Source organism: Callospermophilus lateralis, chromosome 10, assembly GCF_048772815.1.
Source record: "Callospermophilus lateralis isolate mCalLat2 chromosome 10, mCalLat2.hap1, whole genome shotgun sequence".
NCBI classification, from domain to species: Eukaryota; Metazoa; Chordata; class Mammalia; order Rodentia; family Sciuridae; genus Callospermophilus; species Callospermophilus lateralis.
In genome coordinates this window covers 56,125,075-56,145,027 of record NC_135314.1, presented here as the reverse complement: position 1 = coordinate 56,145,027, position 19,953 = coordinate 56,125,075, and the positions used below count along the sequence as shown (strand labels likewise).

At 36.2% G+C, this 19,953-nt stretch overlaps 1 protein-coding gene across 1 annotated transcript in view; it reads left to right on the top strand.

The window, feature by feature from the left end:
- Positions 1-19,953, top strand: part of Slc49a4 (solute carrier family 49 member 4) — a 119,432-nt gene that overhangs the window by 68,722 nt on the left and 30,757 nt on the right. Inside the window, exons 5-7 of the mRNA XM_076867166.2 lie at positions 4,696-4,804; positions 9,859-9,926; positions 13,272-13,399. Coding sequence (XP_076723281.1) covers positions 4,696-4,804; positions 9,859-9,926; positions 13,272-13,399 — 305 coding nt within the window. The remainder of the gene's footprint in view (positions 1-4,695; positions 4,805-9,858; positions 9,927-13,271; positions 13,400-19,953) is intronic.

The following is a 19,953-nucleotide window of genomic DNA, read 5'->3' as shown; positions in this document are numbered from 1 at the left end:
CTTTTTTTATATTTCCTGAAATAAATTGAAGAGTATTGGTATTAGTTCTTCTTTAAAGTTCTTTCAGAGCTTGATGTATGTTGTTCCAGGATCTTCTAGCTTTCAGGGTCTGTGTTGAAAAATCTGCCATTATCCTAATTGGTTTTCCTTGTATGTAATCTGATTCCTTTCTCTTGTGGCTTTTAAAATTCTCTCCTTTTGGGCTGGGGATGTGGCTCAAGCGGTAGTGCGCTAGCCTGGCATGCGTTCGGCCCGGGTTCGATCCTCAGCACCACATATAAACAAAGATGTTGTGTTAAAAAATTCTCTCTCTCTAAAAAAAAAATTCTCTCCTTTTTCTGTGTGTTGGGCATTTTCATTATAATGTGCCTTGGTGTGAATCTGTTGTGATTTTTGTACATTTGGCATCCTGTAGGCTTCTTGAATTTAGATTTCCAATTCATTCTTCATGTTTGGAAAGTTTTCTGATATTATATCATTGAATAGATTGTTCATTCCTTTGGTTTGGACCTCTATGCCTTCCTCTATCCCAATAACTCTTAAATTTGGTCTTTTTATGCTATCCCATATTTCTTGAAGTATGGGTTTCTTATTATTTTCACTGTATGGTCTTTATTCTTTTCAAGATGATTTATTTTATCTTCATTGTCTGATGTCCTACCTTCTAAGTGGCCCACTCTGTTGGCGATGCTTTCCTTTGAGTTTATTTATTATTTCTTTCATTTCAAGGATTTCTGTTTGGGTTTTTTGTTTTGTTTTGTTTTTTTTTTTTTTTTTTAGAACCTCTATTTCTCTGTTGAGGTGATCTTTTGCTTCTTGGATTTGTTTCTGTAGCTTATGGTCAAAGTGATCTTTCACTGCCTGTATTTGTTCTCTTATGTCTTCTTTGAGATCCCAAAACATTTTAACCATGTATATCCTGAAATCTTTCTCTGTAATTTTTTTCTGCTCTAGCTGACAATACTTCTAATGATGTGTCTTTTTGATTTGTTTGTGTTACTTTCTTCCCTTGTCTTTTCATGTTGCTCATGTGTCTTCCTTTCCAGCTCTGTGGATCTGGTGTGTTATTGTTTTTACCCTATAGATTTGTAGTGCTCTTGTAGGGTTCCAAGATCTTTCTTTTGTGGGGAAGAACAATGTTAACGGATCCCAGTATCAACAATACATCACCTGTGAACAAATTGTTGTTATTAAGACATTTACAGTTTAGTCTCAATGTCCAGAAATGTTGGATTCAATTATTATTTAAAATATAATCAGTAGTTTCATAAAAAGGTTCACCATTTCTGGCGGTGGATAATGAACTGGGCGTCAGGCGGGGGGTGATATACTGAGGGGAAAAGATGTGACAGTATAGAATTAATATATTTTAGGAAATGTGAAGGAGAAATCTAATGAAGAGGGTTATTTCCAGGGGAATATACAGGAAGTAATTTAGGGTAGACAATTACATAGGACAACAGTAGAGTACATAAAACAAACACACATATGTATTTAGAAAAATACAGGATGTGAAAATAGTAAAATTTGGACCGTGAAGGAAGAAGAAAGAGTAAAACAAAAAAGGGAAAGAAAGAAAAAGAGAAGAAAAAGGAAAAAAGGGCTTATGCAATTCCTCTATATTATATTATTCAGGTGACTCAGTCCTCACAGTCCTATTTTATGCAAAGTTCTTGGTTTTACATATGTTGGGGATGTGAGGGCCAGAGGATAGAAGGGTAGAAGAGACAGAAGAAGAAGGGGAAAAAAGAATACTCTTAGAGATCCATTTCTTTCTCTTCTCATCTAGTAGATGGGGTTGTCTCATCTAGCAGGTGTCTCTGCCCTCAGGATGGTGTAGGTAATCAGGGTGTGAAGACTGGACCTGGTGTAGAACCTCTGGAAGTGGGGAGTTCTGTCCACCAGTCCCAACAGGAAAATTGCACCTCATGGGTCTTTTTTTGTGACCAATCATCTGACTTGTGCCCTCAATACTGTCTCCCTCTCTTGCCTGTAGTTTTCCCAGATCCTAGTCCCTCTATTATGCTCCAGACTTTAGTCCCTTCCCCTCTCTTACTTATCAGGTCCCAACTACGGAACCTGTCACCCCCAGGCTCACACCAGGTGGGCGGTGCCATGTTCTCACTGCACTCTGGTCCAACCAAGAGCTATTTTTGTGTTGGGTGGTCACTGTGATGAGTTACCGCTGCTGGGGGGGGGGGGATTGGTATTCAGATACCTGCTCAGATGGTGACCCGATCTAATAGCCATGCCCACCACAATATGGCGATGAAGGTTTTCCAAGTTGGAATCGGTCTGCTTCCAGTGCTGGGGTGTCTGGTGATGTGGGGAAGCTGGGCGATGGCCTTGTGCTGTGGATAGGTAGCAGCCGTGTGACCTGCGTGGGAGTGGAACGCAGCCTGGAGTTCTGCAGAGGTGCAGGATAGGTGATTCTGCTAAGCCGCTTGTGAGCCGTGGGTGAGCTAGAATTGTGTGCTTTGGGTCCAGAGTCTGGAGACTTACTCAAGCACAGAGGCTCTGATTTCTTTGTGGGTGGTCGCAGCCCTGGTGATTTCTGCAAAAATCCGCTGTGTGGGGGTCCTCTCATACTCTTGATGTAGTTTTGATTTGCATTTCTCTAATTGCTAGTGATATTGAACATTTTTTCATATACTTGTTGACCATTTGAATTTCTTCTGTGAAGTGCCTGTTCAGTTCCTTTGCCTATGTATTGATTGGGTTATTTTATTTATTTATTTATTTATTTTGGAGGGGTATTTTTTAGTTCTTTGTATATCTTAGAGATTAAAGCTCTATCACAGGTGCAGATGGCGAAAATTTTCTTCCATTCTGTAGGCTCTCTCTTCATTCTCTTTATTGTTTCCTTTGCTGTGAAGAAGCTTTTTAGATTGATACCATCCCATTTGTTGATTTTTGATTTTCTTTCTTGTACTTTAGGAGTCTTGTTGAGGAAGTCGGTTCCTTAGCTGACATGATAAAGATTTGGCCTACATTTTCTTCTAGTGGGTGCAAGGTCTCTGGTCTAGGTCTTTGATCCTCAGTGGCCTTAATTAAATTAAAGGTGACTTCCCCCTACACACACACACACACACACACACACAGACCTCCCACCCTGCAGAGATTCCTGGCCTTTCTGGTTTATTCCTAGATACTTTATATATATATATATATATATATATATATATATATATATATATATATATATATATATATAAAAAAGCTATTTGAATGGTATCTAATTTGCATTACATTTTTACATTATATTTAAAATTCACGTTAAATTTTTTACTCTGAGGTAATTGTAGATTTCCATGCAGTGTAGGAAATAATAGAGAAAGATAGCATGTACTGTTCCCCCAGTTTCCCCCAGTGATAACATCCTGCAAAAATAGAGTATCACAGACAGAACACTGACGTTGATGCAGTCATGATACAGAAAGGTTCCATCCCGCAAGGATCCCTTCTGTTGTCCTTTTACAGCCACGCTTACTCCTCTCCCACTTGACTCCTCAATTCCTAGAAAGTACTACTCTGTTCTCTGTGACTACAACTTTGTTATTTCAAGAAGCTTATATAAGTAATATTTAGAACGTAAAAGTTTGGCCTTTTTTACTCAGTGTAATTTTCTGAAGAGTAATCCAGGTTGTTGGCTACATCACTAGTTCATTGCTTTCTGTTGCTGAGCAGTATTCCATGATATGGTTATACCAGTTTACTTAACCATTTACTTGCTGAGTGGTATCTGGGTTATTTCTACATTTTGGCTTTTACTTAAAAGTTTCTATAAACATTTATATACAGGTTTTGAGTGAATGTAAGTTTTAATTTTCTGGGATAAATATACAGCAGTGCGTTTGCTGGATTGTAAGGTAGTAGTGGTAGTTTGGGATTGTTGTTGTTGTTTGTTTGTTTTTTTTTTCCCTTACATTTATCAGTGTGGTTTTACCATTTTTTATTACCATGAGCAGTGCAGGTCATCCACTCTTTGTGCATCCTTGTCAGATTTTTGTGTTATCACTATGTTTTTATTTTAGTCCTTTTGATACGTATGTAGAGATATAATTCTGTGGAGGACATTTAGCAGTGTCTAGTAAAGCTACAAATATACAAACGCTTTGACCTGGCAGTTGCACATTGGAATTGATCCTACGGGTGCACTAGCACAGATGTGAAATGACTTTATAAGATCAAAAGAGTAAAAGTTCATATGTATGGTTACATAAATTTATGATAAATCCACATCGTGGATACCATGCAGCTCTAAGAATGAACAAGGTATTTATGTACTGTTTATAGAAAGAGTTCTAAGAACTCTTCATTTTAAAAAAGCAAGGTTCAGGAGCTAGGGATTTAGCTCATGGTCGAGCATTTGCCTTGTATGCACAAGGTCCCCAGCCCTGAAAAAATAGCAAAGTTCAGCAAATGTAGATTAGGAGGAAAATATACATATATTTGCATTGGACAGTTACCTACAAGATTGACAACATTGGTAATTATAAGAAGAGGAAAATAGAAGTAAAAAGGGATATTTCCCCCCAAATTTTCATAACTTTCAATTTTGAGCTACTTGAATTATATTGCCTATTTAAATATCTTCAACAGAAAACTTTAATAATAATAAAACAAAAATGAAATCTACTGTCTAAAAATTTTCAAACTAGAAAATTGTACATTTCTTTTACTTTTCTTTTACAGCAATTTGAGATTTTTGATGATTGCTTTAGCATATGCTATCCCACTTGGTGTATTTGCTGGCTGGTCTGGAGTTCTGGACTTAATTTTAACGCCAGTGCATGTCAGCCAAGTAAGTAATTTATTTCTTTATATGTAATAGGTACTTTAGTTCATTTAATTTATAAATACTGATTACATGTTCTTGATTTTAGCTTGAAAGACTGAGTAAAATATTGTCCTAAATCACTGTTGCAAAATCAAGATTCTTGTGAAACAGTTTAAAACTTAATTTTGATAACAGCCATGAATTTTACATTTTTGGATGAAATTAATGATGTAATAAACAGAAATCTTTGTTGACCTCTTCATTTATCCTTGCTTTATACTTCATAGAGGAGAATATTTGTAAAGAAAATTATGAGGCTTGGGGTTGTAGCTCAGGGGTAGAGTGCTTGCCTAGCACTAGCACTTGTGGGGCACTGGGTTCAATCATTAGCACCAAATGAAAATATAAATAAATTCATAAATTTATGTATTGTGTATTGGAATATATATATGTATATGTGTGTGTGTATGTGTGTGTGTGTGTGTGTGTGTGTGTGTGTGTGTTTTGCTAGGGATTGAATCACTTTCTGTGTTACATGATTTTTGACTGAGTGCTAGACATAGCATATGAAAAGTTGTAAAATAACTTAACCTTCAGGGTGATGTTATTTTCTTCCAGAGAGAATTTGTGAGGTATTTTTTTCTGACACAAATCACCTTAATCTAGTTTCAGGGATTAAGATCATTTAAGGCAAGGCTTTGGTTCCTCAGAGTGATCTTTTCCCAGTGCCCCTTACTCTTTGAATATGGTCCTTCAGAGTGCCTGGTTGAAGTCTGTCATTGTTACAAGGCTACCTCATCTCAAGCAGGTCCCAAATTCATATTTTTTAGGTCATTGAAGCTTATAATAATTTTTCACTCCCTTAGCCTCATTTTCTTCTTTTTAAAAATTTTTTTTAAAATTTTAATTTGTTATATATGACAACAGAATGCATTATAATTCATATTACACTGGGCTGGGGATGTGGCTCAGGTGGTAGCGCGCTCGCCTGGCATGCGTGCGGCCGGGGTTCGATTCTCAGCACCATGTACAAACAAAGATGTTGTGTCCGCCGATAACTAAAAAAAAAATAAATATAAAAAAAAAATTCATATTACACATATAGAGTACAATTTTTCATGTCTCTGGTTGTACACAAAGTAGAGTCACATCCTTCATGTCTTCATACATGTACTTAGGGTAATAATGACCATCGCATTCTGCCGTCTTTCCTACCCCTGTGCCCCCTCCCTTCCCCTCCCTCCCCTTTTCCCCTTTGCCCTATCTAGAGTTCTTAGCCACATTTTCTGAAATCAGGAGACACCTCTAAATGGAAAATACTAGGCATGTCTTTCTGGCTTTCCTTCCCATCCTAGATCATGTTTTCATAATTCTGGATTACCCTGTGGAATCTCTCTTCAGATAGATTTTCCACCAGATACTAATTCAAATCACTACTGTACTTTTGTTAGTCCATCCAGGCCTTAGACTGGGTAATTTATAACAAGAGATACTTATTTCTCCCTGATCTGGAAGCTGGGAAGTCCACAATCAAGGCACCAGCAGATTTGGTATATGAAGAGAGATGGCCCTCTGCCTCAAGCTGCAGCCTTCTTGCTGTGTTCTCACATGGCAGAAAGGACAAGGCATTACCCTTTGACATCTTTTATAAAGGGCACTAATTCTGTCCATGGAGGAAGAGTTCTCAGGACTTGATCATCTTCTAAAGCCCACCTCTTAATATTAAGACATTGAAGACATTGGAAGTAAGTTCTAACGCATGAATTTTAGGACACCAACGTTCAGAAGGTAGTGGAATTTTTACCATAAAAGAAATGCTTTCTCTTAGTTTTCTGACCTGTTTTTCTGGACAGCAGGTATTCCAAGCGTGCTCAGTTCCGATAAGGAAAAGTAAAGTACCTGTTTAAATGGTGCTAATTTTGCATATCTATGCTTTGTATTGTAAACCCTAGGAAGCCTTTTCAGGAATCTTTCTCTATACAAACACTGCCAGATACAGAGACCTTGAATTAAAGGTATTAAGGCAAAATTTTAAATTAAAGCAAAGAAAAATTTTAATTATAAAATAGAATTTTATTAACTAGAAGTGAGTATCATAAAGAAAGGAGGCAAAATGCACAAACTGGCCTCAAAGGCCAAGCAGCAGAACCACCAGCTCACAGAGGTTCTTAGCCAGGCACAAGACCCCACTCACCTAAAGGACAAGTGGGAATGTCTGTAGGGGCCTAATAGCATTAAGTAAACCTTAGATAATGGATATTAAATGCCCTGCCATGAGAGGGGTAGTCCTGCAGAGCCAAGAGTCCTCCTGCCCCAAATGCCAGTGTTATAAAAAACTCATGGTAATATAAGTTTCAGGATGTCATCTTTCTCCAAAGCATTTGTTTGCTTCTGGTGGCAAACACTAGTATAGCAAAAAAACCTCTGTGAAGCTCTCGTTTTCCTTAGAGTAGACTAAGCTGCTGTTCTCCCCATATTCTGAGACTTCATAAGAAGTTTCTCTTTCACATAGAATCTAGGACAGCGTGCACAATGATCTAGGAACATTGGCCAAAGTTGGGACAATTCTTTTCCTAGTGCTGATTTAGAGACTTGGATATTGCTTCTGTCCCCCAGGACCTTGTCATTGTATGCATGTGTGCTTCTCAGTGACCACATTCAGACTGTAGTGGTGGAAAGGGAAAGAAAGCATGGAGGAAACATATAGCTGTCTTCAGGTTCTATTCTAACCTGTAGGTGGCATACCCCGCTTCTGCTCACTTCCGTCAATGAGAACTTAGTCACGTGGTCACATGTACCAGACAGGAGTGGACACATATAATTTAGTTAAATATCCAGGTAGAAGAAGATAACATTTGAAAGACAGCTGGCAAACCCTGATACCCATGTATGATTCAAAGTAATAAAAGATAAAAATTAGTCTGGACAACTCTCAAGTGCCAGGTCAAGTTTGAACTTTGTCCTGTAGCCAGAAGGACAGCTGGGGTAACTATCCTGGCAGTAGTGGGCAAAATAAATTCTGAAGACCATTTCAGAAGTTTTTACAGGAATATGGAAATGAGAAACAAGATACTAAGCAAGTATGTTGGTCCTGGGAAGGGAAAAGAGGAGAAACAAATGCAACGATGTTAAGAGACACAAACAGCAACTAACATGTATTGAACACTTTACATTTACTAACTGATCTGACTCTTAATAAGAGTGTGTGTGTGTGTGTGTGTTTTAATCCCCATTCTACTAGTATGGAAATTGAGGCTTAGAGTATGTATGGGGGCAGAAGGCAAGTCATAATAGGAGTTACAGTTATATTTTATCTAAAGAAATTATAAAGTCAGCATACTATAGCAATACATATATACTTGTGTTTTTGGCAATGACCAAGTTATGGAGCCAGCCTAGGTGTCTGTCAACAGACGAATGTATAAAAAAATGTGATATATATATATATATATATATATATATATATATATACACACACACACACACACACACACACACACACACACACATACATACACACACACAATGGAGTTTTGCTCAGCCATAAAGAATGAAATTGTATAATTTACAAGAAAATGGATGGAACTTGAGGGCATTATGTCAAACAAAATAAGCCAGACTTAGAAAGTCAAGGGGTCATATGTCTTTTTTCATATGAGGAATTTAGAGAAAAGAAAGGAAAAAAGCAAAGGATCAAGGATCTCATGAAATTAGAAGGGAGACCAGTAGAGTAGGAGAGGGTGTTCTGGTCAGCTTCTGCATTACTCTTACTGACATACCTGATAAGAGCAGTGAAGAGGAGGAAAAGGTTTATTTTGGCTCACAGTTTCAGAGGTTTAATCCATGTTAGGCTGACTCTACTGCTGTAGGCCCAAGGTGAGGCAGAACATCATGGTGGAAAGGTGTGAAGGAGGAAAGCAGCTCAGGATGGCAACCAAGAAGCAGAGAGAGAGCTCCACTCACCAGGGACAAAATATAAACACCAAAGTCACACTCCCAATGACCTACTTACTCCAGCCACACCTTACCTGCCAACAGCTACTGCCCACTTAATCCATCAGTGGATTAATACACCGATTAGGTAGTACCTCTCATAATCTAACCATTTTACCCCTGAAAATTCTTACATTATCTCACACATGAGATTTTGGGGGACACCTCTACTAAACCATATAACAGAAGAGGGTAAGGGGGAGGGAAAGAAGGGAGAAGAAGGGGAGATACTAGGAAATGAAATTATTTATCCCACTAATATGCATAATTGTCATTCACCAATTTGAATTAATTTTTTAAAAGAGTTAAAGTACATGAGTGATGAGGAAATGTAGCAGGATTTGTAGATTGCCCTGACAGAGTGTGGCCATGAAGAACATCAGATAAATAGAGAAGCATCATTGGGCAATAACAACGGTGGACATTTATTGAGTACTTCCTGTGTGCTGGCCATTGACCTTAGTCCTGTATACTCATTATCTCACCGCATCCATTTTATAAGTAAGAAGACATAATTTTCCCAGAATGACAAAGCTAGTAAATGGCAGGGATGGAAATGTTTAGTCAAGGGAAGAATATTCTATACACTTGAACCCAACTCAACTTCTCTTTCTCTATCCACTCTCTTGCTCAGCCACATATTTCTCCCTCCCTCCCTCCTTCTCTCTTCTCTCAGTACATTTTTAGATATTGCCAAACATTTTAGCCCCCAATTATTTCCTAATAGTTTCATGTATGCTGGTGATATTTAAACTTTTTGAACTCAGTGATCATTTCCTCTCCTTTTCCCATTGTCTTAAGCATTCCTAGTACAATGAAGAACATAATGGAAAATATATTTAATGACATTGATTACTTGGTTGCTTTAAACATTCCAATAAAAAGTTAATCAAGGACATACTTACATTAGTTTGTGTTAATCAGCTACATGTGAATCCTTTCATTTTGTCCATTTTCTTAAATGGTATTTCCCAGATCTGTTGCCAATTGGCTGTTAACACATTGTTCATAAAGGTTTTCTTTTTCATTTTCTAAATTGCAACATGAAAGTCTTGCCTGAAATGTGTCTGCTGCTTGATTAACAGGTAGATGCTGGCTGGATTGGATTTTGGTCCATAGTTGGAGGCTGTGTTGTTGGAATAGCTATGGCAAGGTAAGAATATTTTATATCAAATGTGAGTGGACAGAAGAGCGGGAAAAGCCCAAAGAGAAATAGGCTCTCCTAAAGAAACATTAAAACTCAGGAGAAAGTAGAACTGGCAAAGGTTGGAAAAGAGCACTTGTTTAGGCAACAAGAAATTTACTTGAATGAATAGAATTTACTGCTACAGGAATCCTTCTCAGGTGTAGTTCTTCCTAAAATGTTTTTTGCAGATCAGAAATGTATTTCCAGTGTAATTAAGCTGTCTCTCTCCATATTGTTAGAGAGAAACATCTCCATGGAACCCAAAGAAAGGTAAATCAATAGTTAATAAGAATACGAAAGAATCTAATAATTTATAAGAGCATCTCTAGAACTTTTCATAAGAAGGCAATCTCCCAGTAGCAGATATGTGTTTCTGGTTTTTTATGGCAGGTATGTCCCTATGGGATTTTTGATGAAAAATGTTCATGTAGGTTTCCAGTTTCATCAAACTCCTTTTGATCTTAACCTATTATGACAACACATTTTTAGAATGAATCAGAAGAAGGAAAAGTGTCTTTTCATTTATTCTAAAAAAGAAAAGAATGGAAATGTCACTCTTAGGTTGCTACCTATAATACTACTCTTGGTGTTTCCAAAGAGAGAGTATTCCTTCAACTCCCAAGTCATTTAAAAATTAGACAATCAACTTTGCCAGGAAGAAGAGAATCTAATTACATATTTGGGGTAATCAAATAAAATGTGTAAATCACCTCAGTAACTAAATACTTAAACATAATTGACACAGATAATATATCTAGACCTTACAGTTTGCATAGTGTTTCTGGGATAATGAAAGAATAAATTGATACCATAACTCCTAAATTTTCTTTATTTGAGGTTTGTATAAGTTAGGAAATTATAAGAATGAAATCTAAAGGCTAAAGAAACAGGATAGAAAATATTAATTTTTAGGAAATCACTGGTAATAAAAAACATTGATCTGCACATTTTGACAAGAGTCATACCTAATTTTTCTAATTAAATCTCTAAGTAGATTATAGTGAATTTTCATTAATCAAATCCTATTCTGAGCACCAAATAGGTCAAAGAGGGAATAAGAAGTGACATCTCACATGCTTCTCTTTATTTTCTTTCTATAACTCTTTAATTTTTAATTGCAGATAGATTCATTTAGAGGGTTAAATTATAATGAAGACATTTTGCTTTTTAATTTGTTGAAATGGAAGTTCTAAAAAGTGCTTCTCTTATTCTGGGTTCAGAAATCAAATTTTAGTTATTACAATGCCTAAAATTAATTTTTTAAATTATTTTCAGAAGACCCGGGCTGTGGCTCAGTGGTAGAGTGCTTGCCTAGCACATGTGAGGCTGGGTTCAATCTTTAGCACCCCATAAAAATAAAAAATGAACAAATGAAATAAAGTTTGCTATCCATCTACAACTAAAAAAAATTATTTTCAGAACCCATTTTCAAGGATTCCCTAGAATGGAATTTCCTTACAGACATGAGTGCTTTGGGTAGTTTTTTGTAATTATGTTGCTAAAGACCACTAATAAAGGTATTATTTGGTCCTTATATTCTTCTTGGTAGTATCAGCCATTTGAAAGGACAGTGCCCTCAAAAAACAGCAGACCCAGCTGGGGCTGTAGCTCAATGGCAGAGCACTTGCCTAGCATGTGTGAGGCACTAATTTGATCCTCAGCACCACATAAAAAAATAAGTTAATAAACAAAGATATTGTGTGTCCTTCTACAACTAAAAAAAAAAAATTTAAAAAAAAGAGCAGACCACTGTGGTCAGTTTATTCTTATATGATCAGGTTCTATAAAACTTTCTTGCAGTTCAATTGTGATTTGTACCTGAACGCTGTTTCAGTCTCTTATATCTTGTCACCTGCCTCTCTGATGAGGAAGTTTATTTAGCACCCAGAATGTAAATTTGAAAGTGTTCAGCCAGCTTGGTTTAAGACGAAGTGTTTTGCATTTTTCAAGGGACATGTCTCAATCTGTGGAACCTTTTACACAGTACACAGAATTTTCTGCTTCTGAATTGTTATATGAGAATGAACTTGTCACTGAGCAAAAGTGCATCCATTTTTCTACCAAAAGATGGCATCAGCTCTCACAGGAAATCATCTTAGTTTTTACTAACAAACATGATTAACCATATCATGTTAAATAAGTGTAAAACAAAGGATAATATAGAAAGCGTTACAAAGTACAGCCACATAATTACAACAGAGATTATAAATCTGTTTTTAAAATTTCAAAGTGAAAAGAACATGGGAAATGTCATACTGGGGACAGGATCAATTTTTCTATAAGAGGAGCATCCTTTCTGAAGGATGAAGTAAATGGTGTAGAGGCACAGGCAGAGGATTGTGCCTTAAACATTTAACAGTCTGCATGTGAGGAAAAGCAATTGGCAAATGGAAAGTTTTTTTGGCATGCTATTTAGTTTCATGTTGATTCTGGGAAAAAGTAATGATTTGAGAATTTAAAATGCTATGAAAGTTCCAAACTTCATAGAATATTCAGTGTTCCTAGATGTTGTATTCTTGTTTTTCGGAAACTTACAGTCTAGTAGGGATAAATAAATAAATAAACAAATGCAAAAATAAAACAATTTCCAAAAGAAAAAAAATACTATAGAGAAATAAAGCAAAATGTGGATCCATGATGGGGAGTACTCAGTGAGCCTGGAGAGCCTTGTTGAACTGAGACCTGAATGAGCTGAAGGATAAGCAGAAGAGCCGGGGAGTCTAGGAGCACCAGCATTCAGAGTCTGGGAGCACCAGCATTCCAGGCAGATGGGACAAGTGCAAAATATACTCATTACTGTGGGAAGCAACTTTAGCATGTATGAGAAACAGAAATACAGCCATCCAACCGGAACATAGCAAGGAAAGGGGGAACAGGCAGATCATGTCACTTAAGACCTCAGAGGCTCTGGTGTAGGCACTTGTGTGTATTCTCTGAGCCTGAATTTTGGGAGAGCCATCTTTGCAAGTTTATGTCAACAAAATAGCCTATTTTCTAAAACTGGGATAATGTGTGTTCATTGTAGAATGTTTTAAAAGTATAGAATATATAAATAAAGTTACATTGAAAAACTCGGAATCCATCCTATGAGTTATAGATCCCAAAGATGACATTTTGTGTTTAATAAGGAAAAAAAATATAAAGTAACATCATACATACAAGAAAATATGTCAATTAAAAAACAAAGATATAGCTAGTTTTTAAATAAAGCATGGGGAATTCTTTGCATTGTTTAAGGAAAGCATGTTATTAAGTGTTATTTATAAAAATTAAAGGTTCAGATAGAATTAATAGAACAGTGTTTCTTTTCAGGTTTGCAGATTTTATCCGGGGTATGCTGAAGCTAATTCTTCTCCTCCTATTTTCTGGGGCTACACTGTCATCCACATGGTTCACCCTGACCTGTTTGAACAGTATCACACACCTGCCTTTGACTACAGGTGAGCACAGGCTATTTTTGAAGTTTGAATAAATATTTTTAGTTCACGGAAGTAAACATTCTCTGATAGTAGGACTTTTTTTGCTTTTCATTGATTAAATACACAATGATTTTCCTTGTTCAATCATCCTGCCATCATCCCATCTAAAAGGAGCCCAAGAAATAATAAAAAATATTTTAATTGGTATTCTGCATATGAAAAAGAAGTATATTCTTTGGACAAAACTCATATAATATGAAAATCTGAGTTTTTAAAAAATTCATATCAGAGCATAATACAAAGATTTTATGATCTTCATAATAATTATTATATAATAACAAAACAAGGGCAAAAAGCTAAGATATTAAAAGTTTTTGAGCCGACACCTATAACTTTGTTTTATATTTGGCTTTCTTTATTAGTACAAAAACAAAGCTTACTGAAATACCTGTTCAAAGTATGTTATAGCCAATTTTCTTAGCTCATCTAGTTTCCAAAACACTCATAATTGCTGTTCTTTATATGATTATCATTACTATGAATTCAGCCTCTGTTCTCTGTTCTCTGTTGCTATGCTAAGTTACATAAATTTAGTGACTTTATTATCTTATGTATCTGTGGGTTAGAAGGAGATTCACCATAGGTCTTCCTGGGCTAAAATCAAAGTGTGGGTAGACTAAGGGAAAAACCTGTTTCCTCACCTTTTCTAGCTTCTAGAGGTGACCCCCTATTCCTGACTTATGATCTGTCCTCCATCATCAAAGACAACAGGAGGAGGCCAAGTCCTCTCACACTGCTCCCTACCTTTCTCCCATAGTTTGTCTCCCTCTCCCCTCTCCCTTCTTCTCTTCTCTCCTCTTCTGCCTTCTTTTCTCAGCTCCTTATTCCACTTTTAAGGAATCAATTGTGATTGATTACACTGAGCCCTCTTAGATAATCCAGGATAATCTCTCAGTTTTAAACTCAGCTGATTAGCAGCCATGATTTCACCTCAGCCTTAATCCCCTTTGCCATGTAAGACAACTTACTCGCAAATTCCAGAGATGACAATGTGAATGTTTTTGTGGGAGAGGGGACATTATTCTGCCAATTCAGGGTCTCTTTAAATTACTATGACAGATTATTCTATAAATCCAGGGGACTCTGTTATTGCTTTTTCCTTTCTTCTAACAAATGACTGCTTAAGTAAGTATTTTTAATTCCATTTTCAAGTTAATAGTCACCTTTTGGATTAAGTATTAAAGGATTTTTGTTATAAAGTAGATTGTATGATTAAAGATCATAACAAACATTCATATGAGTAGAAACAAATAAGAATCTGAAGGTAGCTCCATTGGAACCCAGTGGCATGTACATTCCATGGGAGTCCATGAGAAAGAGGGTTTCTTTTGTCTCTGTATAACTAAGGAATATGTTTTCCAATTTGGATCTCTGTACTTTGTAAGAACAGAACCAATAATTTACACTTCAGAGGCACATCTTTCAAAGACAGCCATTTCTTTGGGAGTTCCTACCACTTTTACAAAGATAAATAGGGCAATGGGATCAGGTTACCTTAGACCCTCAGTGGCCAAACTGCACCAAACCAGCTGTCCTGAGTACTGCAGCAAAGTCAATGGAACCTCTGCTCCAAAGAAGTTCCCAGTGTCAGCAGTAGACTATGCTGCATTCTTTTTGATAATACATTGTACACATATTTTTGCAAAGTTAGTTTTTTGGTAATTGCTGTGATAAAAAGTACAAAATCAGTGTAAAACAGGAAATGAGGGTGGTGGTACTCAATTCACTTCCAAATTTGAGAAGTTGTACAATGCTCAACAGATGAACACATCCCATTATTAAGTAATGTGGTCATTTAGGAATGATGGGGCTGTGGTTGTATGTAGCTCAGTGGTAGAGTGCTTGCCTAGCATGTGTGAGGCACTGGGTTTGATCTTCAGCATCACATAAAAATAAATAAAATAAAGGTATAAAAAATAAAATAACAGGGCTGGGATTGTGGCTCAGTGGTAGAGCACTTGCCTAGCACTCATGAAACACTGGATTTGATCCTCAGCACCACATAAAAAATAAATATTGTGTCCATTAACAATTTTTAAAAAATTTAAATACAATAACATAAGAAAATTTATAAATTTTTCTATCAATTTTTTATTTATATATGACAATGGAATGCATTACAATTCTTATTATACACAATTTTTATATCTCTGGTTGTATACAAAGTATATTCACACCAATTTGTGTCTTCAAACATGTACTTTGGATAATAATGTCTATCACATTGGAGTTAGAGAAGATAATGCTAAGTGAAGTTAGGCAATCCCAAAAAACCAAATGCCAAATGTTTTCTCTGATATAAGGAGGCTGATTCATAGTGGGGTAGGGAAGGGAAGCGTGGGAGGAATAGATGAAATCTAGATAGAAATGATGGTAAAAGCACTTAAATTCATAAGAACGAAATAAAACTGTATTTCTCTCAGTTTATGGGTATTACTTTTCAAATGGCTAGTTAATTGTTAGGCCCCAACAATTTAATAAATATATGTGTCCTAACTGTATAATTAACAGAAATGTTAGCTACTTCTTTTGGCCTTGGCACACCTTGAAAAAATTACTGGAACACTAAGAATGCTAAGAACGAAGAAGATTTAGAATCCTCTGCTTATCCCATCCTGCCTGCAGTCCTCTCTTCAGTATGCACATTGCTTAGCCTGAGAAGTAATAATTAGACACACCGTGCATTATTTATATGCCAATGTGCCTACATTGGTGTTTTGAGCAGTTGTAGCAAGTATTCTGGGCCACAAATTTTTAAAATTTTATTCCAGTATAATTTTATAATTTAGCAGTTGGATGACATTCTGGTAGAACAGTTTTAGTTTACAACTCTTCTTATCCGTGGCATTACACTTAGATTTTCTCATGGTACTCTATGTCAAGAAAGCATCTGTGAATTTTACAAGAACATAGTTGTGAGTACATGATGAACAGATTTCTTTCTTTTGAATTAAGTGTAGAATATTCAGTATAAGATAGTTTATTCATTAAAATTTAGCTGTTTTCAATTTAACATGACAGAATTAACAGTTTTGTCTCTGAGTGAAGGCTTTAGTAAATATAATTTCCTACTACCTCCATGTCTGTCTGGGTTTGTGTAGTGACCATGTTTTTCTTTTACAGGAAATGTATATTTGAAAACTCTATGTCTTTTCAAATCTTGAAAGAACAGTGGTGTGATTGGCCCTGGTCAAGACCATGTTTTCCCAGTCTGTTGTTGAAAATAATTATGTTGGATAGTAAGAAACAGAATTTTAAATTAAATCAAGGCCAGAATTGAAAGGTTGAGTTTGATGTGACCACCTTAACTTTCAGGAGATTTATAAGTTTTCCTGTCATTTTCAATTGCAGGTCAGTTTTTGAATGTCACTTAGATATTTCTGAAAGATATAGTTTTAGTTTATCAAGGCACTGGGTGAAGAATTAGATTAGTTCATTTCCTTCTCTAAATTGTCATATCTTTCCTGATAGTAGTTATTTGAGTTTATGTCTTATTCTTCCTACCAGTCTGAACATCTGGAGCATGGATTTGTACCTTATAAATTCTGCCCTCCACTCTGGTACAGACCCTAAGGAATCAATGAGTGAATGGAGTGTGTGTTTTTCATTTGAGCCCTAGTAAGTAGGACTTAACTGCTAGTGGTAGTCAGCAACCACAGTGTCTCTTCATTATTCAGCACTAGGTACAGGAAGGCAAAAATGGCACATTTTAGTGGAATAATGGAGAATTTTTAAATTTTTTTTTTTTTTTTAGTTGTAGATGGACACAATATCTTCTTTCTTTCTTTCTTTCTTTCTTTATTTGTGTGTGTGTGTGTGTGTGTGTGTGTGTGTATGGTGCTAAGGATTGAACCCAGTGCCTCATAGGTGCTAGGTATGCGCTCTACCACTGAGCCACAACTCCAGTCCAACAATGGAGAATTTGAATAAATCTATCACAAACACTCTTATTGCCTTTGTAAAAATCTGATCTAATTCCTTTTAAATGAAAGAGGTTTCATGAAAGGAAACTTGCTACGAAATCTAATTATATACAAATTAGATCTTTAGGTTGGTATTTAAAGTCAGAAATGGCAAATTCATGTTTCTTTTTTACTGATCATTATTACTTTAATCAGGAAAATATCTAGTCTTTTTCCTCTTTCTTATTATTTTTATTGTGAGTTTTTATATATCAGAAGAATCCACATGAAAAGTGTTTGAGATACATTTCTGTGCCACATAACACTGTTTCAGTCAAAAACAGACAATATATATGATGGTGGTCCCATAATAGGACATCACCTGGTGGTGTCTCAGTTGCCTAACTTTGTGTCATACACTCTGATGTTCATTTGGCAAAAATCATCTAATGATGCATTTCTCATAACATGTCCCATCATTAAGCAATGCATGACTGTACATGCATGATTGTAACTGTTAACATAATAAATTAAAAGCTAATAAAAAGTCAAGAGTACTTTTTTTCCACATCCTTGCCAACATTTATTATTGCTTGTATTCTTGAATTGCCATTCTGACCAGAGTGGGAGGAAATCTTAACAGTAGTTTTGATTTTTCATTTCTCTAATTATTAGAGATGATGAACATTTTTGCATGTTTCTTGATCAGTTGTATTTCTTCCTCTGTAAAGGGTTTGCTCAATTCCTTAGCCCATTTATTGATTGGGTTATTTGGGTTTTTTTGGTGTTAAGTTCTTTCAGTTCTTTATATACCCTGGAAATTAGTGTTTTGTCTGAGGTGCATGTGGTGAATATTTTTTTTCCATTCTGTAGGCTCTCACATCATGTTATTGATTGTTTCCTTTGCTGAAAAGAAGATTTTAGTTTTAATTCATCTTATTTATTGATTCTTGATTTTACTTCTTGCACTGTAGGAGTCTTGTTGAGGAAGTCAGGTCCTAAGCCAACATGATGAAGATTTGAGTTTACTTTATCTTCTTCTATTAGGTACAGGATCTTTGTTCTAATGTCTAAGTCTTTGATCCACTTTGACTTGTTTTTTGTGCAGGGTGAGAAATAGAAGTTCAATTTCATTCTGCTACATATGGATTTCCAGTTTTCCCAGCACTATTTGTTGAATAGGCTATCTTCTCCAATATGTTTTTGGCACCTTTGTCTAATATGAGATAACCGTATTTATGTGGGTTTGTCTCTATGTCTTCTATTTTGTACCATTGGTCTATGTGTCTTTTTGGGTACCAGTATCCTGCTGTTTTTGTTACTATTGCTCTGTAGTATAGTTTAAGGTCTGGTATAAATTAGTTTTGTTCAACCTGTGTTATTAAGTACTACTGTTATTTCATTAAACTACCTATTGCAATCTTCCTGTAGTTCACTGATCTTTTCTTTTAATTTGTTCTAATTAGTTCTATATGACAACAGAATGCATTTTGACACATTGTACGCAAATGGAGTACAACTTCTCATTCCTCTGGATGTACATGATGCAGACACACATGACACCAGTCATGCACCATATACATATATAGGGTAATAATGTCCATCTCATTCTACCATCTTTCCCATCCTCATACCCCCTCCCCTCCTTTCACTCCCCTCTGCTCAATCCAAAGTTCCTCCATTCTTCCCTACCCTCTCCCCATTATGAATCAGCATCCGCTTATCAGAGAATTCACTAATCTTAATATTATAACTGATGCCATCTCTGCAGAAGAAAAACTGGGTCAGTACATTCTCTCCAAAGGCATTCTGTGTTGATATATGTGCTTGCTTACATATATCTTCTTAGAGACTATCAACAGTATACCATTTTCCCCCCTTAGGTAAATTTTGTATTTAAAATTGCATTATTAATTAATTGAAGTACTTACAATAGGGCAAATAAATAACCTCATGACTAGATAACATGCACTTAAAAATCTTGAAGCTTATACCATAAACAAAATTATGAAAACACATTTTTCACCTTATCTGAGAATGAGATGTCTAGCCCTGTTAGCCACAACTCACACGGTCATTTTTTACTACAGTTGAATGCTAGGAAAATGACATTTTGAAAAATGTTAGCACTTTGGTGTTGAGTTTGCTAAAACAATATAATTTGACTGTTCGACAGAAGTTGCCGTGGGAGAGATAATTCACCTAATTTCATCTAAAGTTACTAGAAGGCCACAATGGTGACATCAGAAACAAATACAGAGTGAGGGGTAAGGGAAGATGTCTAGCTAGACAGAATCCCCTAGGGAGCAACAGCTGACCACAAGGTGACTTCAAGTGCTATTTAAAGAAAGGAAGCACACTCAGTTGTATTGAAAGATATGTGACATATATAGACTAAAGAGTAATCCTCTCATTCATGACACCACTGCCACTAACCCACTGCCAGTGCTACATCAGCCTCTGACCTGCTGCCAGCTACGCTAATCCCCTACCACTACCGCTGCCACAGCCTCTCAGAGGTCCACTGCCAGGGAGACTACAGGTTTAATTCCATACAGCCACATCCATCATGGCATGCCAGCCAGGAGGGAGCTGAGGTGCCAGCAGGTTTGC